Source organism: Dendrobates tinctorius, unplaced genomic scaffold, assembly GCF_039654945.1.
Source record: "Dendrobates tinctorius isolate UK_male_01 unplaced genomic scaffold, ASM3965494v1 ptg000233l, whole genome shotgun sequence".
Lineage (NCBI taxonomy): Eukaryota > Metazoa > Chordata > Amphibia > Anura > Dendrobatidae > Dendrobates > Dendrobates tinctorius.
Genome location: NW_027361900.1, coordinates 838,291 through 863,648, shown reverse-complemented (window position 1 = coordinate 863,648; position 25,358 = coordinate 838,291). Strand labels below are relative to the sequence as shown.

At 45.6% G+C, this 25,358-nt stretch overlaps 1 protein-coding gene across 1 annotated transcript in view; it reads left to right on the top strand.

Annotated features, from left to right (window-relative positions):
* LOC141060255 (uncharacterized) overlaps positions 1-25,358 on the top strand; it is a 288,426-nt gene that overhangs the window by 177,294 nt on the left and 85,774 nt on the right. The window contains exon 4 of the mRNA XM_073556481.1: positions 17,986-18,109. Coding sequence (XP_073412582.1) covers positions 17,986-18,109 — 124 coding nt within the window. The remainder of the gene's footprint in view (positions 1-17,985; positions 18,110-25,358) is intronic.

Here is a 25,358-nt window from a genome sequence, read left to right as displayed (position 1 = left end):
CGGAGAGGAGCCGTGTGTGTACGAGGTGTACGGAGCGGAGCCGTGTGTGTACGAGGTGTACGGAGCGGAGCCGTGTGTGTACAAGGTGTACGGAGCGGAGCTGTGTGTGTACGAGGTGTACGGAGCGGAGCCGTGTTTGTGTGGACCCCTCTGTGTACTCTGTATACCCCCATCTTCAGTCACAGACCCCACAGTGTACACTGTATACACCCATATACCCCCAGCTTCGGTCGCAGACGCCTCTGTGTACACTGTATACACCCGTATACCCCCAGCTTCAGTCGCAGACCCCTGTGTATAATGTATACACCTGTATACCCCCAGCTTCAGTCTCAGAACCCTGTGTGTATGCTGTATACACCTGTATACCCCCAGCTTTGGTTGCAGACCCCTGTGTTCACTGTATACACCTGTTTATCCCCAGTTTTGGTCGCAGACCCCTGTGTACACTGTATACACCCATATACCCCCAGCTTCAGTCGTAGACCCCTGTGTACACTGTATTCACCTGTATACCCCCAGCTTCAGTCACAGACCCCACGTCTCACACTGTGTTCACCTGTATACCCCCAGCTTCAGTCTCAGAACTCTGTGTGTATGCTGTATACACCCGTATACCCCCAGCTTCGGTCACAGACCATTCTGTGTATGCTGTACACACCCGTATACCCCCAGCTTCGGTCACAGCCCCCTGTGTTCACTGTATATACCTGTATATCCCCAGCTTCAGTTGCAGACCTCTGTGTACACTGTATACACCCGTATATCCCCAGCTTCGGTAACAGACCCCTGTGTACACTGTATACACCCGTATACCCCCATCTTCGGTCGCAGATCCCTGTGTACTCTGTATACACCCGTATACCCCCAGCTTTGGTCGCAGACCCCTGTGTACGCTGAATACACCCGTATACCCCCAGCTTCGGTAACTGACCCCTGTGAACTCTGTATACACCTGTATACCCCCAGCTTTGGTCGCAGACCCCTCTGTGTATGCTGTATACACCCGTATACCCCCAGCTTCGGTAACAGACCCCTCTGTGTATGCTGTATACACCCGTATACCCTCAACTTCGGTCACGGACACTGCATCTCTCACACTGTAGAACTGACACCGGACACACACGGTAAAACTGCGGTCGTCGGTCTCTCATCTCTCGCACTTATACTGATAACATAAGATGGAGTCAGACGAACCCTCCTACAAAACGTGAGAACAAAGTCATTACTACAGGACTGTGTGAGAAAGGGATTTATTCTACAAGAAACGCTGGGGCCACAAATGAGAATAACATAATGTCGCTCATCTTCTCTTTCACCATAGATATTGACAGTGAGGGCGACTTCCACTTTGCCGCAATGTGGATTTTAGTGGCCGTACATAAGTAGTTTACTAGCTTCTGAAAGCTTTCTGGAAGCCGGGAAGGCCTGGTTCCCAGTAAAAGGTTAAAAGGTTCCAGAACAACCGGTCCACCATACATCTGTGCTATCAGACGCTTCACCTTCTCCCAAAGCCCAGAAACCACCGTACAAGACCACCAAATATGTCTCATGTCACCAGATATTCCACAGCCCCTAAAAGAGTCTCCCGAGATTTTAGGAAAAATGCTGTGAATTTTTTCCGGTACATAATAGACTCTGTGCAATAGTTTTAAGGAGGTCTCCACAAGGGAAGTCTGGTGACTACCTCATGATATGGTGTCACAGCTACGATACCATTCATCAATTGACTGTTCAAACCCCAAATCCTCCTCCCACTGTAACATAGTGTATACTTCAATTTTTTATCATCTTTTGGAGAATTTATAGCATAGTAGATCAATGAGATCGTTCCCCTGCCCAAAGGGTCATTTAGACATTAATTTTCAAAACTCGTTGCCCTGAGAGTAGTACCACTCGGGAGGATCTGCTTTGCAAAGTGGAAGATCTGGTTCAGTCGCATTACCTCCCTAACTGGAGGGTCAAATGTTTGAACAAATTCCTGTCTATCAAGTAAGATATTAAATGGGGAACACAAATGTTTAAGTATATGAATACCTTTCAGCTTCCACCAAGAAAAAATTAGTGGCTCAAGACCTGGCGGGAACATGGGGTTTTGTAATATAGCTGTCAGGGGAGAAGGGATTGATTGTAAGTTATATTTAAACCGGACTTTCCTCCAAAGAAGCAACGAGTGGACTGTAAAAGGAGCCACATTCATTGACCCCCGTGGAAGTCAGTCTGTGGTCCACATTAGGCCTGATAAAGAGAATGGTTTGGAGAGAAATGATTCCAGAATAACCCATCTCGGACTATTGGGATAAGAACACGCACTTATTAATGGAGCAATCTGTGCCGACTTGTAATAAAGTGTAAAATTAGGGAGGGATAAACCCCCTTCTTTTCTGTGACGGAACATAAGTTTTTGCGCAATTCTGGGATGTTTTCCGAGACAAAGAAACTTAGACCTCATAGAGTGTAAATGAGTGATCGTTCTGGCTGGTACCATAATTGGGAGGGACCTAAATAGATATAAGAAGCGAGGCAGTGACACCATTTTTAATGCATGTATTCTGCCGGGCCAGGATAACTTTGAGGAAGCCCATCTATCCAGGTCCCTCTGGAAGTTTTGGATCAGTGGAGTGTAATTCCACCTAAACAGAGGTGACCTGTTGGCTGTTAAGTTGATACCCAGATATGTTAGATAATGTTCTTTGTGTATAAACCCAAAATGGGAGGCTATATTAGTTTGCTCTGTCTAAGGAAAATTTACAAATATTGCTTCGGATTTATCAATGTTAATCTTTAACCCTGAGATCTTCTCAAATTCGTGAAGGAGGGAAAACAAGTGAGGGAGTGTAGTGTGGGGACTTATTAATGTTAGCAGGAGATCATCCGCAAAGAGGCTGACTTTATATTGGTCTCCCATATTCTCAGGGCCCAGGATATTCTGATCTCTCCTTATTGCTTCCACAATGGGTTCCATTGCAAGTGCAAAAAGATCCGGAGATAGAGGACAGCCCTGCCTGGTACCCTCTGAATATTAATTGGAGGGGGGTGTGGTGACGGGAGTTTTACATAATCGATAGGGCTATCATATAACAATTGGAGGCACTTTATAAGTTTAGGGGAGAATCCGACTTCCGATAGAACCGTAAAGAGATATGTCCAGGACGCAGAATCGAAAGCCCTCTCAATATGTAATGCAAGCAGGAGAAGTCGCTTTCGCTGTAGGTTAGTTGTATGAATAATATTTAACCCTCTCCTAATATTATCTGGGGCCTGTCGCGCTGGTATAAAACCAACCTGACCACGATGGATGAGGTGAGGGAGGATTTTATTGGTCCTGTTAGTGACAATGGATGTAAAGATTTTGAAGTCAATGTATAAGAGGGATATAGGTCTATAATTTGTGGTGAGATGATCTTTCTTAGGATTAGGGATTACGGTTACATGCGCCACGTAGAACTCAGGGGGCAGCTGTGAGCCATTTAGTAGTGAATTACAGAGGTTTTTATATGTGGTGTCAGCACATCGCTGCATTTTTTATAATATATTGCTGTAAGACCATCCGGCCCCGGGGCCTTTCCTCTTTTTAGTTTTTTGATTGTTGAAACTATTTCCTCCTCAGAGATGTGTAAATGGAGTTGTTGTGCCGCGGACTCAGTCAGGTTAGGTAGATGTAGTGTATGAAGGAATGACTCCAGTAGTGAGGGGGGTGATTGTGGGGGGAATACAAACTCTGGGGGTATTCATTATAAGTGCTATACATGACATCGGGGTGGGCTGAGGTCTGACCCTTAGGGTCTTTTATAGAGGAGATTATATGCAGTGACTCTCTCATTCTGAGCTTACGAGCGGCATCTTATTAGGCTTATTGGCATGGTGATAAAACGCGGCTTTACTCCAAGTTAGCGCCTCTCCGTTCTGGTGGTGAGAATGGCGTCTAATTGTCATTTCCTATCTTGTATTTGTGTAGATAAGTATAGGGGTGAAGAGCGCTGATTGGCCAATTCTAACTCCTGCAGTTTCTCCTCCAGTCTGGGCTGTAATTCAGACCTTTCTTCTTCCTGTCGGCCGATAACTTAATCACAGAACCGGGAATAGATTTTCTGTGCGCGAGTCACATTGCTCCAAGTGAGGCCTCCTCCGCTGTGTGAGTTTAGGGGAAATTTGTTATATCTTCTCTTATAGCGGTTACATTAGAGATTTGGGCATTTTAGCTCCTGGTGTGGAGTCGATAGCACAATCATATGCCGCCATATAGTAGACGGCCGGTAACTGGTGAGAATTCCCTCCTGTGTGGGGTCTATTTCCCTCCAGAGAAATCACACGTTACATTCCACACATAACACTGTGTAGAGAAGGCGGCGCGGGGTAATTGTGCCAGTAGTGAGGGGCGAATAATGGCGGGAATGTCACTGACTGAGGAGAAGGCTCCATGGAGGTCTGCACTCCGGAGATCATGTGACCCCCTGACTCCTCCCCTCCTGTGACCTCATCACAGGTCCTGTGCACAGAGCAGCCATATATGTGGAGTGCGGCTCTGCAGGTTAGTGATGGGCAGTCCGGCTCTTCTGCCTCCTTTCCCCACTTTTCTCCCTCCTGTCCCTTCACTATAAAGCCTGGGCCTCATTATACAGCTGTACAGGGGTCTAGTGAAGGCTTTTTAGCCCTTTCCTCAGACTGTAGCTCCTGGGAACAGACCCTCACTCCTGTCCCTTCACTATAAAGCCTGGGCCTCACTATACAGCTGTACAGGGGTCTAGTGAAGGCTTTTTAGCCGTTTCCTCAGACTGTAGCTCCTGGGCACAGGCCCTCACTCCTGTCCCTTCACTATAAAGCCTGGGCCTCGTTATACAGCTGTACAGGGGTCTAATGAAGGCTTTTTAGCCCTTTCCCCAGACTGTAGCTCCTGGGAACAGGCCCTCACTCCTGTCCCTTCACTATAAAGCCTGGGCCTCATTATACAGCTGTACAGGGGTCTAGTGAAGGCTTTTTAGCCCTTTCCTCAGACTGTAGCTCCTGGGCACAAGCCCTCACTCCTGTCCCTTCACTATAAAGCCTGAGCCTCATTATACAGCTGTACAGGGGTCTAGTGAAGGCTTTTAGCCCTTTCTTCAGACTTTAGCTCCTGGGATCAGGCCCTCACTCCTGTCCCTTCACTATAAAGCCTGGGCCTCATTATACAGCTGTACAGGGGTCTAGTGAAGGCTTTTAGCCCTTTCTTCAGACTGTAGCTCATGGGAACAGGCCCTAACTCCTGTCCCTTCACTATAAAGCCTGGGCCTCATTATACAGCTGTACAGGGGTCTAGTGAAGGCTTTTTAGCCCTTTCCTCAGACTATAGCTCCTGGGAACAGGCCCTCACTCCTGTCCCTTCACTATAAAGTCTGGGCCTCATTATACAGCTGTACAGAGGTCTAGTGAAGGCTTTTTAGCCCTTTCCTCAGACTGTAGCTCCTGGGTACAGGCCCTCACTCCTGTCCCTTCACTATAAAGCCTGGGCCTCATTATACAGCTGTACAGGGGTCTAGTGAAGGCTTTTTAGCCCTTTCCTCAGACTGTAGCTCCTGGGCACAAGCCCTCACTCCTGTGCCTTCACTATAAAGCCTGGGCCTCATTATACAGCTGTACAGGGGTCTAGTGAAGGCTTTTTAGCCCTTTCCTCAGACTGTAACTCCTGGGAACAGACCCTCACTCCTGTCCCTTCACTATAAAGCCTTGGCCTCATTATACAGCTGTACAGGGGTCTAGTGAAGGCTTTTTAGCCCTTTCCCCAGACTGTAGCTCCTGGGCACAGACCCTCACTCCTGTCCCTTCACTATAAAGCCTGGACCTCATTATACAGCTGTACAGGGGTCTAATGAAGGCTTTTTAGCCCTTTCCCCAGACTGTAGCTCCTGGGCACAGACCCTCACTCCTGTCCCTTCACTATAAAGCCTGGGCCTCATTATACAGCTGTACAGGGGTCTAGTGAACGCTTTTTAGCCCTTTCCTCAGACTGTAGCTCCTGGGCACAAGCCCTCACTCCTGTCCCTTCACTATAAAGCCTGAGCCTCATTATACAGCTGTACAGGGGTCTAGTGAAGGCTTTTAGCCCTTTCTTCAGACTGTAGCTCCTGGGAACAGACCCTCACTCCTGTCCCTTCACTATAAAGCCTGGGCCTCATTATACAGCTGTACAGGGGTCTAGTGAAGGCTTTTTAGCCCTTTCCCCAGACTGTAGCTCCTGGGCACAGACCCTCACTCCTGTCCCTTCACTATAAAGCCTGGGCCTCATTATACAGCTGTACAGGGGGTCTAGTGAAGGCTTTTTAGCCCTTTCCTCAGACTGTAGCTCCTGGGCACAAGGCCTCACTCCTGTCCCTTCACTATAAAGCCTGAGCCTCATTATACAGCTGAACAGGGGTCTAGTGAAGGCTTTTAGCCCTTTCTTCAGACTGTAGCTCCTGGGAACAGGCCCTCACTCCTGTCCCTTCACTATAAAGCCTGGGCCTCATTATACAGCTATACAGGGATCTAGTGAAGGCTTTTAGCCCTTTCTTCAGACTATAGCTCCTGGGAACAGGCCCTAACTCCTGTCCCTTCACTATAAAGCCTGGGTCTCATTATACAGCTGTACAGGGGTCTAGTGAAGGCTTTTTAGCCCTTTCCTCAGACTATAGCTCCTGGGAACAGGCCCTCACTCCTGTCCCTTCACTATAAAGTCTGGGCCTCATTATACAGCTGTACAGAGGTCTAATGAAGGCTTTTTAGCCCTTTCCTCAGACTGTAGCTAATGGGTACAGGCCCTCACTCCTGTCCCTTCACTATAAAGCCTGGGCCTCATTATACAGCTGTACAGGGGTCAAGTGAAGGCTTTTTAGCCCTTTCCTCAGACTGTAGCTCCTGGGCACAGACCCTCACTCCTGTCCCTTCACTATAAAGCCTGTGCCTCATTATACAGCTGTACAGGGGTCTAGTGAAGGCTTTTTAGCTCTTTCCTCAGACTATAGCTCCTGGGAACAGGCCCTCACTCCTGTCCCTTCACTATAAAGTCTGGGCCTCATTATACAGCTGTACAGAGGTCTAGTGAAGGCTTTTTAGCCCTTTCCTCAGACTGTAGCTCCTGGGCACAGGCCCTCACTCCTATCCCTTCACTATAAAGCCTGGGCCTCATTATACAGCTGTACAGGGGTCTAGTGAAGGCTTTTTAGCCCTTTCCTCAGACTGTAGCTCCTGGGCACAGGCCCTCACTCCTATCCCTTCACTATAAAGCCTGGGCCTCATTATACAGCTGTACAGGGGTCTAGTGAAGGCTTTTTAGCCCTTTCCTCAGACTGTAGCTCCTGGGTACAGGCCCTCACTCCTGTCCCTTCACTATAAAGCCTGGGCCTCATTATACAGCTGTACAGGGGTCTAGTGAAGGCTTTTTAGCCCTTTCCTCAGACTGTAGCTCCTGGGCACAAGCCCTCACTCCTGTCCCTTCACTATAAAGCCTGGGCCTCATTATACAGCTGTACAGGGGTCTAGTGAAGGCTTTTTAGCCCTTTCCTCAGACTGTAGCTCCTGGGAACAGACCCTCACTCCTGTCCCTTCACTATGAAGCCTGGGCCTCATTATACAGCTGTCTAGGGGTCTAGTGAAGGCTTTTTAGCCCTTTCCCCAGACTGTAGCTCCTGGGCACAGACCCTCACTCCTGTCCCTTCACTATAAAGCCTGGGCCTCATTATACAGCTGTACAGGGGTCTAATGAAGGCTTTTTAGCCCTTTCCCCAGACTGTAGCTCCTGGGCACAGACCCTCACCCCTGTCCCTTCACTATAAAGCCTGGGCCTCATTATACAGCTGTACAGGGGTCTAGTGAAGGCTTTTTAGCCCTTTCCTCAGACTGTAGCTCCTGGGCACAAGGCCTCACTCCTGTCCCTTCACTATAAAGCCTGAGCCTCATTATACAGCTGAACAGGGGTCTAGTGAAGGCTTTTAGCCCTTTCTTCAGACTGTAGCTCCTGGGAACAGGCCCTCACTCCTGTCCCTTCACTATAAAGCCTGGGCCTCATTATACAGCTGTACAGGGGTCTAGTGAAGGCTTTTAGCCCTTTCTTCAGACTGTAGCTCCTGGGAACAGGCCCTAACTCCTGTCCCTTCACTATAAAGCCTGGGTCTCATTATACAGCTGTACAGGGGTCTAGTGAAGGCTTTTTAGCCCTTTCCTCAGACTATAGCTCCTGGGAACAGGCCCTCACTCCTGTACCTTCACTATAAAGTCTGGGCCTCATTATACAGCTGTACAGAGGTCTAGTGAAGGCTTTTTAGCCCTTTCCTCAGACTGTAACTAATGGGTACAGGCCCTCACTCCTGTCCCTTCACTATAAAGCCTGGGCCTCATTATACAGCTGTACAGGGGTCTAGTGAAGGCTTTTTAGCTCTTTCATAGAATCATAGAATCGTAGAGTTGGAAGGGACCTCCTGGGCCATCTGGTCCAACCCCCTGCTCAAAGCAGGATTCGCTAAATCATCCCAGTTAGATGTCTGTCCAGCCTCTGTTTGAAGACTTCCATTGAAGGAGAACTCACCACTTCTCGTGGCAGCCTGTTCCACTCATTGATCACTCTAACTGTCAAAAAGTTTTTTCTAATATCTAATCTGTGTCTCCTCCCATTCAGCTTCATCCCATTGCTTCTAGTCTTTCCTTGTGCAAATGAGAATAAAGTTGATCCTTCTACAATGTGACAGCCCTTTAGATATTTGTAGACAGCTATTAAGTCTCCTCTCAGTCTTCTCTTTTGCAAACTAAACATTCCCAAATCCTGCAACCTTTCCTCATAAGACAGGGTTTGCAGACCGGTCACCATTCTGGTCGCTCTTTTCTGAACTTGCTCCAGTTTGTTGATGTCTTTTTTAAAATGTGGTGCCCAAAATTGGACACAATATTCCAGATGAGGTCTGACCAAAGAGGAGTAGAGGGAAATAATTACTTCACGTGATCTAGACTGTATGCTTCTGTTAATACATCCTAGAATTGCATTTGCCTTTTTTGCTGCTGCATCACACTGTTGACTCATATTCAGTCTGTGATCTATTAGTATACCCAAGTCTTTTTCACATGTGCTGTCACTTAGCCCTATTCCTCCCATTCTATATATTCTTTTTTCATTTTTATTGCCCAGATGTAGTACTTTGCATTTCTCCCTGTTAAAAACCATTCTGTTAGTTGCTGCCCACTTCTCCAGTTTATTTAAATCTTTTTGAATCCTCTCTCTCTCTTCTCTAGTATTAGCTATCCCTCCTAGCTTTGTGTCATCAGCAAATTTAATCAGTTTACCCTCAATTCCTTCATCTAAATCGTTGATAAAGATGTTGAACAATACAGGGCCCAGGACAGAGCCCTGTGGTACCCCACTTGAGACATTCTTCCAACTGGATGTGCAGCCATTTACGACCACTCTTTGGGTCCGATCACTAAGCCAGTTATGAATCCACCTAACAGTTGCCTTGTCCATTCCATACTTAGTCATTTTTTCAATAAGGATTGTATGAGAGACTTTGTCAAATGCTTTGCTGAAGTCAAGATATACTATATCTACAGCATTTCCTTGATCCACCCAATCAGTAATACCATCATAGAAGGAAATTAAATTAGTCTGACATGACTTATTAGTTACAAACCCATGCTGACTCTGTTTAATCACTTCATTCTTTCCTCAGACTATAGCTCCTGGGATCAGGCCCTCACTCCTATCCCTTCACTATAAAGCCTGGGCCTCATTATACAGCTGTACAGGGGTCTAGTGAAGGCGTTTTAGCCCTTTCCTCAGACTGTAGCTCCTGGGCACAGGCCCTCACTCCTATCCCTTCACTATAAAGCCTGGGCCTCATTATACAGCTGTACATGAGTCTAGTGAAGGCTTTTTAGCCCTTTCCTCAGATTGTAGCTCCTGGGAACAGGCCCTCCCTCCTGTCCCTTCACTATAAAGCCTGGGCCTCATTATACAGCTGTACAGGGGTCTAGTGAAGGCTTTTTAGCCCTTTCCTCAGACTGTAGCTCCTGGGAACAGGCCCTCACTCCTATCCCTTCACTATAAAGCCTGGGCCTCATTATACAGCTGTACAGGGGTCTAGTGAAGGCTTTTTAGCCCTTTCCTCAGACTGTAGGTCCTGTGAACAGGCCCTCACTCCTGTCCCTTAACTATAAATCCTGGGCCTCATTATACAGCTGTACAGGGGTCTAATGAAGGCTTTTTAGCCCTTTCCTCAGACTGTAGCTCCTGGGAACAGGCCCTCACTCCTGTCCCTTCACTATAAAGCCTGGGCCTCATTATACAGCTGTACAGGGGTCTAATGAAGGCTCTTTAGCCCTTTCCTCAGACTGTAGCTCCTGGGAACAGGCCCTCACTCCTGTCCCTTCACTATAAAGCCTGGGCCTCATTATACAGCTGTACAGAGGTCTAGTGAATGCTTTTTAGCCCTTTCCTCAGACTGTAGCTCCTGGGCACAGGCCCTCACTCCTGTCCCTTCACTATAAAGCCTGGGCCTCATTATACAGCTGTACAGGGGTCTAGTGAAGGCTTTTTAGCCCTTTCCTCAGTCTGTAGCTCCTGGGAGCAGGCCCTCACTCCTGTCCCTTCACTGTAAAGCCTGGGCCTCATTATACAGCTGTACAGGGGTCTAGTGAAGGCTTTTTAGCCCTTTCCTCAGACTGTAGCTCCTGGGAACAGGCCCTCACTCCTGTCCCTTCACTATAAAGCCTGGGCCTCATTATACAGCTGTACAGGGGTCCAGTGAAGAGTTTTAGCCCTTTCCTCAGTCTGTAGCTCCTGGGAACAGGCCCTCACTCCTGTCCCTTCACTATAAAGCCTGGGCCTCATTATACAGCTGTACAGGGGTCTAGTGAAGGCTTTTTAGCCCTTTCCTCAGACTGTAGCTCCTGGGAGCAGGCCCTCACTCCGGTCCCTTCACTATAAAGTCTGGGCCTCATTATACAGCTGTACAGTGGTCTAGTGAAGGCTTTTTAGCCCTTTCCTCAGACTGTAGCTCCTGGGAACAGGCCCTCACTCCTGTCCCTTCACTATAAAGCCTGGGCCTCATTATACAGCTGTACAGGGGTCTAGTGAAGGCTTTTTAGCCCTCTCCTCAGACTGTAGCTCCTGGGAACAGGCCCTCACTCCTCTCCCTTCACTATAAAGCCTGGGCCTCATTATACAGCTGTACAGGGGTCCAGTGAAGGCTTTTTAGCCCTTTCCTTAGACTGTAGCTCCTGGGATCAGGCCCTCACTCCTCTCCCTTCACTATAAATCCTGGGCCTCATTATACAGCTGTACAGGGGTCTAGTGAAGGCTTTTTAGCCCTTTCCTCAGACTGTAGCTCCTGGACTCCATGTGATCTCACCATAACCCTAACAAGCTAATTAAGGTGTGAAATCTTGATCAAAATTATCTCAGTACACAAATCTCTAAAGGTGCCCAAAGTTTTGCATCGCCCCTTTTTCCTTTTTGCAATTATGAAATTGTAAAAAAGTCTATATATATATATATATATATATATATATATATATACTAGCTGAAGAGCCCGGCGCTGCCCGGGCATAGTAACTAACTGTGGTTAGTTATAACAAATTATAATTATCCTCCATCCCATAGTCCTATGCCCATACACCCATCATACATATCCTCCATCCCATAGTCCCGTGCCCATATACCCGTCATACATCCTCCATCCCATAGTCCCATGCCCATATACCCATCACACATCCTCCATCCTATAGTCCCATGCCCATATACCCATCACACATATCCTCCATCCCATAGTCGAGTGCCCATATACCCATCATACATATCCTCCATCCTATAGTCCCGTGCCCATATACCCATCATACATATCCTCCATCCTATAGTCCCATGCCCATATACCCATCACACATATTCTCCATTCCATAGTCCCATGCCCATACACTCATCATACATATCCTCCATCCCATAGTCCCGTGCTCATATACCCGTCATACATCCTCCATCCCATAGTCCCATGCCCATATACCCATCACACATCCTCCATCCTATAGTCCCATGCCCATATACCCATCATACATATCCACCATACCATAGTCGAGTGCCCATATACCCATCATACATATCCTCCATCCCATAGTCCCATGCCCATATACCCATCACACATATCCTCCATCCCATAGTCGAGTACCCATATACCCATCATACATATCCTCCATCCTATAGTCCCGTGCCCATATACCCATCATACATATCCTCCATCCTATAGTCCCATGCCCATATACCCATCACACATATTCTCCATTCCATAGTCCCATGCCCATACACTCATCATACATATCCTCCATCCCATAGTCCCGTGCTCATATACCCGTCATACATCCTCCATCCCATAGTCCCATGCCCATATACCCATCACACATCCTCCATCCTATAGTCCCATGCCCATATACCCATCATACATATCCACCATACCATAGTCGAGTGCCCATATACCCATCATACATATCCTCCATCCCATAGTCCCATGCCCATATACCCATCACACATATCCTCCATCCCATAGTCGAGTGCCCATATATATCCATCATACATATCCTCCATCCTATAGTCCCATGCCCATATACCCATCACACATATCCTCCATCCCATAGTCGAGTGCCCATATATATCCATCATACATATCCTCCATCCTATAGTCCCATGCCCATATACCCATCATACATATCCTCCATCCCATAGTCCAGTGCCCATATACCCATCACACATCTTCCATCCCATAGTCCCATGGCCATATACCCGTCATACATATCCTCCATCCCATAGGCCCGTGCCCATATACCCATCATACATATCCACCATCCCATAGTCCAGTGCCCATATACCCATCACACATCTTCCATCCCATAGTCCCATGGCCATATACCCGTCATACATATCCTCCATCCCATAGGCCCATGCCCATATACCCATCATACATATCCTCCATCCCATAGTCCTGTGCCCATATACCCATCACATATCCTCCATCCTATAGTCCCATGCCCATATACCCATCATACATATCCACCATACCATAGTCGAGTGCCCATATACCCATCATACATATCCTCCATCCCATAGTCCCATGCCCATATACCCATCACACATATCCTCCATCCCATAGTCGAGTGCCCATATATATCCATCATACATATCCTCCATCCTATAGTCCCATGCCCATATACCCATCATACATATCCTCCATCCCATAGTCGAGTGCCCATATATATCCATCATACATATCCTCCATCCCATAGTCCCGTGCCCATATACCTATCACACATATTCTCCATTCTATAGTCCAGTGCCCATATACCCATCATACGTATCCTCCATCCCATAGTCGAGTACCCATATACCCATCACACATATCCTCCATCCCATAGTCCCATGCCCATATACCCATCATACATATCCTCCATCCCATAGTCGAGTGCCCATATATATCCATCATACATATCCTCCATCCCATAGTCCCATGCCCATATACCCATCACACATATCCTCCATCCCATAGTCGAGTGCCCATATATATCCATCATACATATCCTCCATCCCATAGTCCCGTGCCCATATACCTATCACACATATTCTCCATTCCATAGTCCAGTGCCCATATACCCATCATACATATCCTCCATCCCATAGTCCAGTGTCCATATACCCATCACACATCCTCCATTCCGTAGTCAACCATTATGACATCATAATGAGGGGTGGGGCTTGATCCGCACACACTTTTTCCCCATTATGTAGATGGGGCAAAATTGTTTCGCCTCACAACATAGCTTAGGACGCTCTCGGGGTCCAGATGTGTGACTGTGCCAAATTTTGTGGCTGTAGCTGCGACGGTGCGGATGCCAATCCCGGACATACACACATACATACATAAATACAGTACATACATACACACTTTGAGCTTTATATATTAGATATACATATATATATATATGTGTTTTATTATTTTTGCCTAAAATACAAAGGCCATGTGTGATCTTAGAGGTTCGGCCTTTTAGAGATCATTTCATCTTCATGTTACTGCTGCTCACAATAACGGTCATTTTGACCAGGGGCGCCCACACTTTTACATGCCGCTGTCAATGCTTCATCCCGCTGGTGCTCAATATTTAATAGGGTCTTGTTATTAAACTTAATGAAAAGTTTGGTGAATGTCTTTGAGCTGTTATTACTAGAGATGAGCGAATATCGTCGGAGAAGTTGTTATTGGCTAATATCACTTACCGAATAGCTGCATCGGGACCCCGGATCCCTGGAGCGCTCCCGATAATCAGCTGCATGTGTCGCCCTCCATGCAGGTGCTGTGACTATCACACAGCGCGACACACGCAGCTGATTATCGGGAGCGCTCCAGCACACTGAGTCCTGCACACACTGAGGCCCCTGATCATGTGACCCCTGACTCCTCCCCTCCTGTGACCTCATCACAGGTCCTGTGCACAGAGCAGTCATATATGTGGTGGACACTCCTGGATCTTCTGCTTTCTGGGCAGGTTCCTCCTGTGAGTCCTATTAACCCTTTCGCTCCCTGTATTCTCCTTTCTGACAGGACAATATCTGAATTCGGATAGTGTGACAGGAATTTAAGCAATGTGGAAGGAAAAAATGACAATTTTACTTTATTTCCTCACAAAAATGTGACTTTAGCCCCAAAATCGGCAGCGTAACAAATCCTTATTTCCCCACTGTAGTTTGTAGACTCCATATACAGATCCCTTAAGTGTGAAAAGAGCTGAATTCCCCACTTAAGTTATTGCATTTTGGAAATTGCCCCCACTGGGAATTTATCTCCAGGTAAAGGCACAATTGTGTCTCCATGGGGGTTGTGCTCACAGCCCAACATCGTGCGGCCTCCAAAGAAATGCCACCCCACACCATTACTGACCACTGCCAAACCGGTCATGCTGAAGGATGTTGCAGGCAGCAGATCGCTCTCCACGGCGTCTCCAGACTCTGTCACGTCTGTCACATGTGCTCAGTGTGAACCTGCTTCCATCTGTGAAGAGCACAGGGCGCCAGTGGTGAATTTGCCAATCCTGGTGTTCTGTGGCAAATGCCAAGCGTCCTGTACGGTGTTGGGCTATGAGTACAACCCCCATCTGTGGACGTCGGGCCCTCAGACCATCCTCATGGAGTCAGTTTCTAACCGTTTGTGCAGACACATGAACATTTGTGGCCTGCTGAAGATCATTTTGCAGGGCTCTGGCAGTGTTCCTCCTGTTCCTCCTTGCTTAAAGGTTGAGGTAGCGGTCCTGCTGCTGGGTTGATGCCTTCATACGACCCCCTCCACATTTCCTGGTGTACTGGCCTGTCTCCTGGTAGTGCCTCCAGCCTCTGGACACTACGCTGACAGACACAGCAAACTTTCTTGCCAAAGCTCGCATTGATGTGCCATCCTGGATGAGCTGCACTACCTGAGCCACTTGTGTGGGTTGTAGGGCCCGTCTCATGTTACCACAAGTGTGAAAGCACAACCAACATTCAAAAGTGACCAAAACATCAGCCAGAAAGCATTGGTACTGAGATGTGATCTGTGGTCCCCACCTGCAGAACCACTCCTTTATTGAGGGTGTCTTGATAATTGCCAATAATTTCCATCTGTTGTCTATTCCAATTGCACAACAGCATGTGAAATTGATTGTCAATCAGTGTTGCTTCCTAAGTGGACAGTTTGATTTCACAGAAGTTTGATTTACTTTGAGTTATATTCTGTTGTTTAAGTGTTCCCTTTATTTTTTTGAACCATGTATATAGATAGAGAGATAGATAAATAGATTTTTTTTCCATTATGTTGGAGGGCCCAATTCCAGCTATTGCTGTGGGATCTGTGATTTCTGTCTACTCCACTGTATACAGGATAATAGAGCATAATAAAGTAGTTATGGACGTGACGTAACTAACATTGTGCAGTGACTCTGCTTTCCATATAGTGATGGATATTTCTTGTTGCTGAAACTGTGATATTTTCCCCCTTTAAACCTTTTTTAAACCCCTCTGATCAGTGCGATCACACAACATACAAGCCTCTGATGGCTCCGGTGATGCCCTGTACTCCTGTAGTGCCGTGTATCATCACTGCCTGTCAGTGTAATACTAACGGCCCCATACACATGAGATCAGAGTTGGCTGAACGGTCATTTGGCAGACGGCGATCTCTCCCGACTCCCCCATACACACAAATATTCCAGCTTTCCTGTGGTCTGTATGAGAGAGTCGCCTCCAGACTCCTCTAGAGGAGGATTATCTACAGGAAGAACAAACAGATTATCCACTGAAATTCAGGATGCCAGATCCTTCTCTGCCCTAACATCATCTGTCGGGAGGCCCCCAAATACATTATATGGTCGGCCAAACCCCCCGAAATCAGTGCTTTCATGGAACTTTAGTCTAATGTGTATGGGGGGTTATAAGGTAACTTATTGGACGCTGCCTCTGGCCCGGCCTAATAGACCTTCATACATTGCAGCCCAGACCCCATTATTAGGCATGTACGTATCGTAGTAACTAGGCCGCCCCATACTATCGAGTACTTGGAGGCGGGGGGCATTCAGCCAAACTCTGTCACACCTTCTTAGATGCCATGTTTGCTTTTCAGGGTTTTGTTGCAGCCTCACCTGTGCCGTCCCTGTGGTGTACGTCTATGTTCTGGGGCCCAAAAAGATTCATTTCTTTTAATAAATGTTTCACATTAAAATTTATAAAATGTGTCTTCTGCTTTTTACATATTTTTTTTCTTCTTACAAGAATTGTTGGAGCCAATTTTCATTAGAAACATTTTAATATCGGCTTTTTCTGGAGTTTTTCTTGTAATATAGGAAAGCCTACGGCCAGAAATAATCCCCATAAATCACTGTACATGGAGACTTTGGGATCAGATCATTTCTGTCCGTTGTAATTGTGGAAACAAAAAATCTTTTCTAAAAGCCTCAAACTTCTGTGTGTGACTCAGAGCTGAGATCTAACATGATAGAAGATTCCAGTGCGGGGAAGACGGGAAACCTTCATATAGACGGCCGGTGGAGATGGAGGCAGTGACCGACTCTGGCCACATCTGTCTCTAGAGCCGCAGTAGAAGATGAAGATGTCGTCCTCATCATGAAGGAGTTATTTCTCATGTCACGTGTAATGAATATCTCCTGCAGTATTGCTAATGCCGATTCCAGTGTCGGTAATGAGAGGAGAATTAGCTTTGTGGAAGATGAGTCTATGAGGAACGTGTTCAGCTGCCGACTCCGAGGAGGAAACTGCTTGTTGTCTGTGGCCTAAATATATAGGTTTTATTAGTAGATGTCAGGGGAGAAAACTAAACCCTGTAAGATAATAAATCTCCTCATATGTTTCTCTTATTATCTCCAGTAATTGTATTATTACACAGGATTCTTATGATGTTACATCGGATCATCTTCTTCTCATTCAGGTCTCTACAATATCGGATCCTCTCAGTGAAGATCTTCTACAAAAGAGAATTTTCCGGATTTACCCATCAAGGATGGATATGGGCAGAGACAAGATGGCGGAGAGGATGTTACACCTCACCCTAGAGATCCTCTTCCATCTCACTGGAGAGGTGAGAGATTCTGATGACGTCACATTACATCATTCTTATCTATGGGAATAACAGATGGACAGAACTGGAGAGGTGAGGACTCTGGAAATGTCTGTAGTGAGATTTATTAATGTGTCTCTCCATAACCAGGATTACACAGTGGTGAAGAACACCTCTAGTGATCGCTGTCAGGACCCTGTGTCTGAGGGATGGGGAAGACCCCTGAGCCCAATCACGGGGCCTCCACCTCACCCCCTGATCCATGAGGACATCAATGATCAGAAGATCCTAGAACTCACCTACAAGATGATTGAGCTGCTGACTGGAGAGGTGACACTGCTGGGAATGCTGGGACATTATACAGTAACACTATGAAGGGATCGGGGGATGATGGTATCATTGTATGTGTCAGGTTCCTATAAGGTGTCAGGATGTCGCTCTCTATTTCTCCATGGAGGAGTGGGAGTATTTAGAAGGACACAGCGATCTGTACAAGAACGTCATAATGGAGGTTCCCCAGCCCCTCACATCTCCAGGTAATAAATAGGACTAAATACACACGGCCTATAATTATCTGTATGTAGAGAATGAATTCAGTCCCTGTATGTGTTTCCTCCAGATCTATCCAGTAAGAGGACAACACCAGAGAGATGTCCCCGTCCTCTTCTTCCACAGGACTGTAAGCAAGAAGATCCCAATGTTCCTCAGGATCATCAGGTAGATGGAGAGAAGGTGTCAGGAGATCTCCCCTATGATGTGTAGACGGCTGTGAAGGTCTTGTGCTCAGTCTTGTTTTATCCACCAGTATTATATGTTTTATACTTGTGTAATGAGAACGGTGGAGATGGCAGGATTACAGCTGATCATAGATGGGACTTCTCCATCTGTTAGTGACTTTTACAATATTTGTTTCAGGGTGAAGATCTGACCCATATTAATACTACAGAGACATATGTGAGAGATGATGAGTGGTGTAAAGAGGAGATTCCCACATATAACTACCAAGGTGAGTAGGAACCACTGAATGCAGAGAAGTCACAGATTCCTCTCAGTCACCGGCTGTGGCTGCTTTATAGGTGGTGTAGTCCGGCCGTATTACCATGGTCACCACTTTGCCTCTAGACCACAACATTCTCCTCCACCTAAAACTGTTCAAATTTCTTTGGGCATTGAAAGCCCTTTTCTATAGAACTTACGACCTGGAGGATCCACCTACCCCCTGGGATTAGTGTGAGGGTGATCCCTTAAAGCGAGATCTATATGATTGTTTGTTCCTAACCTAATATAGGCTGAGTGCGCGCTTAAAGAGTCACACCGAACAGAGAGTTAGATGTCTACTCCTTTCTCAGCAAAGGCTTGCACACAACTGAAGTTTATTCTCAAGACAAAGAGACAGGAAATGGGTGTCACACAATCTTCTGAGTAGCCAGTGTCAGTCTATGATAGGTCCATTTCAGCTTCACTTCCATATTTGGTATCCAGTATCTCAGCTTCTGCGTTCCAAGGATTCCTTCCAGGGTGTTGTCTGAAGACACAGACGCCATCTTGGCACCCCATATGTGAACTGACTTATATAAGGTTTAATAATTGATTTCATTAGCCATTCTCTCCTTCACATTAGAAGATGCTGACCGTTACCTGCCCAGATCTGTAACTATAAAGCCAAATGACAGCGTACGTAGAATGTGCTGACAAGATAGAAAATCACTTGAAGAAAAATCTTATGCTGGGCCTGTAAGAGAAAGCGGAGGGTAATGATGCTGTTGGCTTCCTAGATCCCTGAGATCTTATCGGATGACTCTTCTCTCCCTTCTGTGCTGCTGAATGTCTCATGGTCCCTACAAGACCAGGTCCAGTCTTTCTGGCCAAACTTCCCTTTTATGAGCGACAACAGTAAATGTGCAGTGAGGCCAAGTGTGGATTTCTGTCCAATAACAGCAGAGTTTCCCTTTATCCTGACTTTTCAATTTGTATTAAAACCAACTAACTTCAAGGAGGATTGTGATATTCTCCAGGACAAACATTCCGCCTGTGCCATGATAGATCTCTAAGCTGTGCGTGGCTGAGGGCTGTAATATACATTTATTCCCGCCTGCAGGATATGTGTTGGCTCCAGCCCTGGTGTCATGGAGTCACTCCACATCATAAATTACATTGTTTCTGATCCTAAGGAATTCAGATTACTGCACAATCTCTCCTGAAATGGGGAGCAATATTATTTTCTCTAATCTTCTGCTCAGGATCCATAGTAGCTCCAATGGTCCACCATAAATGAGGGCAACTCGGGTTTACTGTTGTGTAATCTGTATTTGTAGTTTTCAGTTAATGACATTCTCGTGCTCTGGGGCGGGGCTGTGGGTGGGGCTGTGGGCGGGGCTTTATATGGTGCTCTGATTACATATTCATCTGTATTGGCTTATGACAGGTCGCTGACCCCTCACTGACCTGCCCCCCATTATTACACAATGCATATAATAGCATTGATATTATTGTTGATAATGCCTATAATATTGTGGCTATTGTGAGACTTAGAAAAAAATTACAGACAGCAAAATGACACCAGCGGCCCCTGTCCAGTAGCCTCTGTCGCATATAAATTTGTAGGACAATATGCGCTAGCAAGCTATCTGTCAGAAACAAATTAATAAATATAATTAGTCCAAAATTTTCCACTTCCACATTTATACCAGGAATGGCATTATAATTAGAGATGAATGGAGTAGCCAAATCCGAAGCCTCCCATCTGGGAAATGCTACATCAAGAGGCAAAGCCCCTTGGACATTGGTGTGCGCCAATTCACGAGCACTAGGGACAGCGCTAGTACTGGGCATTGTTCCCTGAGTTGGAGACATTTCTCCAGAAGCTCTATTTTTCCTTCTTGTTGTACTGGTCCTTGTGTGTGAGGATGGACCAGAATCACTGCTCATTTCTGAGCTATCACTGTCTCTGCTACTAAAGCCCTCGAAATCCACATCGCCATCTGACACTGCACTTTCTTCACTGTCAGACCATAAAAGTGCATAAGCCTCCTCTGCACTATAATACTGACGGGACATTTTATTCATTTTAATTTATTTATTTTTTTCCGGAAAAAGAAAACTCTGACATGACTGATGTGACATGACCCAATTATTGGGGAGACAATTGAGAAAAGCCTAATTTTTTAGCCTAATCCTAACTTTAGCCTAACAGTAACCCTAATTATAGGAATAACCCTAACCTGCCTTATCTGTTTTTCTATTGACAAATGATGGACCTGAGTGGGGACTTGTTTTTTGTGAGATGAGAATTGGTATTATTTTTGCCTGCATAACATTGATTGGTTTCGTTTTATTCGATATTTGGGAGGCAGAATGAACAAACAGTTGGACACCACACACTACTGGTTCATCCAACAAGGTTTTCTATTAGACTGTGAGCTGTCATTGTCTTGGTAAATAATGGACAGTGTAAGTAGAAGTGTTCAAAAATATAAAACTCAAGGATATTTTATTTTAAAAAAAATGTTTTTTTATCTTAGCAGATGACTGTATCAGGAGATCAGAGGGACAGCTGATATCTTCAATTTTTAAATCTGATGATCTTGAGATCCTACAAGATACAACTGAAATGATTGCTATTACTCCAGATATATCATCAAACATTCACAGCAAAGATCTGTCATCTGATCCTATGAAACAGGTCCCATCTTCTGATTCATTACTGACTACTAAGGAAAATCAAAGTCACAAAAGAGGCAATAAAAACCAAACTGCTCCTTTAGCAAAGAAGCCATTTTCATGTTCAGAATGTGGGAAATGTTTTGCACATAAATCACTGCTTGTTGCTCACCATAGAACTCACACAGGGGAGAAGCCTTTTTCATGTTCAGAATGTGGGAAATGTTTTAAAAAGAATGTGAGTCTTGATGAACACCATAGAGTTCACACAGGAGAGAAGCCTTTTTCCTGTTCAACATGTGGGAAATGTTTTGCACGTAAATCATTGCTTGTTACTCACCATAGAACTCACACAGGGGAGAAACCTTTTTCATGTTTAGAATGTGGGAAATGTTTTGCACAGAAATCACATTTTGTTACCCATCAGAGAACTCACACAGGGGAGAAACCTTTTTCATGTTTAGAATGTGGGAAATGTTTTGCACAGAAATCACATTTTGTTACCCATCAGAGAACTCACACAGGGGAGAAGCCTTTTTCATGTTCAGAATGTGGGAAATGTTTTAATGAGAAATCTCATTTTGTTACACACCATAGAACGCACACAGGGGAGAAGCCTTTTTCCTGTTCAGAATGTGGGAAATGTTTTAATGAGAAATCACAATTGGTTAATCACCATAGAACTCACACAGGGGAGAAGCCTTTTTCCTGTTCAGAATGTGGGAAATGTTTTAGCCGGAAAGTGATTCTTGTTGCTCACCATAGAACTCACACAGGGGAGAAGCTTTTTTCCTGTTCAGAATGTGGGAAATGTTTTAAAGAGAAATCACATTTGGTTGCTCACCATAGAACTCACACAGGGCAGAAGCCTCTTTCATGTTCAGAATGTGGGAAATGCTTTATCTGGAAAACAGATTTGGTTAATCACCATAGAACTCACACGGGGGGAGAAGCCTTTTAAATGTTCAGAATGTGGGAAATGTTTTAACTGGAAGCAAAATTTGGATGATCACCATAGAACTCACACAGGAGAGAAGCCTTTTTCATGCTCAGAATGTGGGAAATGTTTTAACCGGAGAGGGAATCTTGATGAACACCAAAGAACTCACACAGGGGAGAAGCCTTTTTCCTGTTCAGAATGTGGGAAATATTTTAACCGGAGAGCGCTTCTTGTTAGACATCAGAGCAGTCACACAGGGGAGAAGCCTTTTTAATTTTCTAAATGTGGGAAATATTTTACTTGGAAATCAACTGTTAATAAATATCAGAGACGTCACATAGGGGAGAAGCCTTTTTTATGTTCATAATGTTGGAATAGTTTTAACCAAAATTGAATCTTCTTAAATGGGTTGCCGCTTGTCATTCCTCATGTTTGCTTAAAAAAAGGATAAAACTAAACTTTATTAATTCCAAATGTATAACTATACCCATATTTCACGCCCTGAAGGGTAGTCAGTATGTGACCAATAGAAAAAGCATATACCCCACATCTCAGTATATAGAGTGAGGTGATGTATACACACTCACTCTCCAAGCCTCTAATTTCTACGGGTTTCATCATCCTCACCAAAGGCGACTCATCAGGAGACTATTTAATATTGACCTATATTCAAGCAAGACTAGACAAAAAAAACTAAAATCATGTATCATGTTATTCGAAGTCAGAAAACTAGCCCCATATTGGCAGATCCCAGACCTCAAACTATGTACTGTGTAAGTTTATAAGCCCCTCCAGTGTCAGGAATAGATAGTATGTGAAAATACAGTATAATTCTTGTGTTTTTCTCTTATAGGGACTGCCCTAGTTTGGTAATGTAACTGCTGTTAATTAGTAGTGCAGACAAATTGTCCTAGACAAAACTCAGTCTTCAGACGGCCCAATATGTACCACTCAGGGAAAACTTACCTGCTCCAAAGATCATTAGCAGCTTCTAACTAATGGCCATGCTGCGGTCTGTCAGGGAATGAGTGCAATATCGTTATAAAGACTATGGATATGTGCAATCATAATGTCTGGGAGATCTGTGCCATTATTAAGTATGAATATGGAAATTATCTATGAAAGTAAAGTGTTCCCTGAGCGGTATAACATGCAAAACAAGCCGCGGAGACACCATCACATGTTTCTCAACGCAAGCAATGACTAGCCAGTTCTTTCCCCGGGAAGGAACAACCACGTGAAGGGCAGTCTCCTATGCCAAAACATGGTATCCACAGACAGCTGTTTCGGGGTATTGCCCCTCATCAGTGTGGAGTAGGAAACTTCCCGGGGAAAGACCTGGCTAGTCATTGCTTGCGTTGAGAAACATGTCATGGTGTCTCCGCGGCTTGTGTTTTGCATGTTTTACACATTTCCCATAAGGGATGGGGGCATTGCTCTAGAATCACTGCGTTGGAGAAACATGTGATGGTGTCTCCGCAGTGTTGGATGTTGATCTCCATGAGTTCATTCATCCTCATTTTTCCCTGAGCGGTATATACGGTATTTTCACATACTATCTATTCCTGATACTGGAGTGGCCTATAAACTTACAAAGTATATACACTGCTCAGAAAAATAAAGGGAACACTTAAACAACAGAATATAACTCCAAGTAAATCAAACTTCTGTAAAATCAAACTGTGCACTTAGGAAGAAAAACTGATTGACAATCAATTTCACATGCTTTGTGCAAATGGAATAGACAACAGATGGAAATTATTGGCAATTATCAAGACACCCTCAATAAAGGAGTGGTTCTGCAGGTGGGGACCACAGACCACATCTTAGTATCAATGCTTTCTGGCTGATGTTTTGGTCACTTTTGAATGTTGGTTGTGCTTTCACACTCGTGGTAACATGAGATGGACTCTACAACCCACACAAGTGGCTCAGGTAGTGCAGCTCATCCAGGATGGCACATCAATGCGAGCTGTGGCAAGAAGGTTTGCTGTGTCTGTCAGTATAGTGTCCAGAAGCTGAAGGCACTACCAGGAGACAGGCCAGTACACCAGGAGATGTGGAGGGTGCCGTAGGAGGGCAACAACCCAGCTGCAGGACTGTTACCTCAGCCTTTGTGCAAGGAGGAACAGGAGGAGCACTGCCAGAGCCCTGCAAAATGACCTCCAGCAGGCCACAAATGTGCATGTGTCTGCACAAACGGTTAAAAACCCACTCCATGAGGATGGTCTGAGTGCCCGACATCTACAGATGGGGGTTGTGCTCACAGCCCAACACCGTGCAGGACGCTTGGCATTTGCCTCAGAACACCAGGATTGGCAAATCCACCACTGGTGCCCTGTGCTCTTCACAGATGAAAGCAGGTTCACACTGAGCACATGTGACAGACATGGCAGAGTCTGGAGGTGCCGTAGAGAGCGATCTGCCTGCAACATCCTTCAGCATGACCGGTTTCGCAATGGGTCAGTAATGGTGTGGGGTGGCATTTCTTTGGAGGGCCGCACAGTGTTGAGCTGTGAGCACAAACCCCATCTGTGGATGTCAGGCACTCAGACCATCCTCATGGAGTCAGTTTCTAACCATTTGTGTAGACACATGCTCATTTGTGGCCTGTTGGAGGTCATTTTGCAGGGCTCTGGCAGTGCTCCTCCTGCTCCTCCTTGCACAAAGGCTGAGGTAGCGGTCCTGCTGCTGGGTTGTTGCCCTCCTACAGCCCCTTCCATGTCTCCTGGTGTACTGGCCTTTCTCCTGGTAGTGCCTCCAGCCTCTGGACACTACGCTGACAGGCACAGCAAACCTTGCCACAGCTTGCATTGATGTGCCATCCTGGATGAGCTGCACTACATGAGCCACTTGTGTGGGTTGTAGAGTCTGTCTCATGCTACCACGAGTGTCAAAGCACAACCAACATTCAAAAGTGACCAAAACATCAGCCAGAACTTAGCATTGGTACTGAGATGTGGTCTGTGGTCCCCACCTGCAGAAACACTCCTTTATTCAGGGTGTGTTGATAATTGCCGATAATTCCCATCTGTTGTCTATTCCATTTGCACAACAGTATGTGAAATTGTCAATCAGTGTTGCTGCCTAAGTGGACAGTTTGATTACACAGAAGTTTGATTTAATTGGAGTTACAGTATATTCTATTGTTTAAGTGTTCCCTTTATTTTTTGAGCAGGGTACTT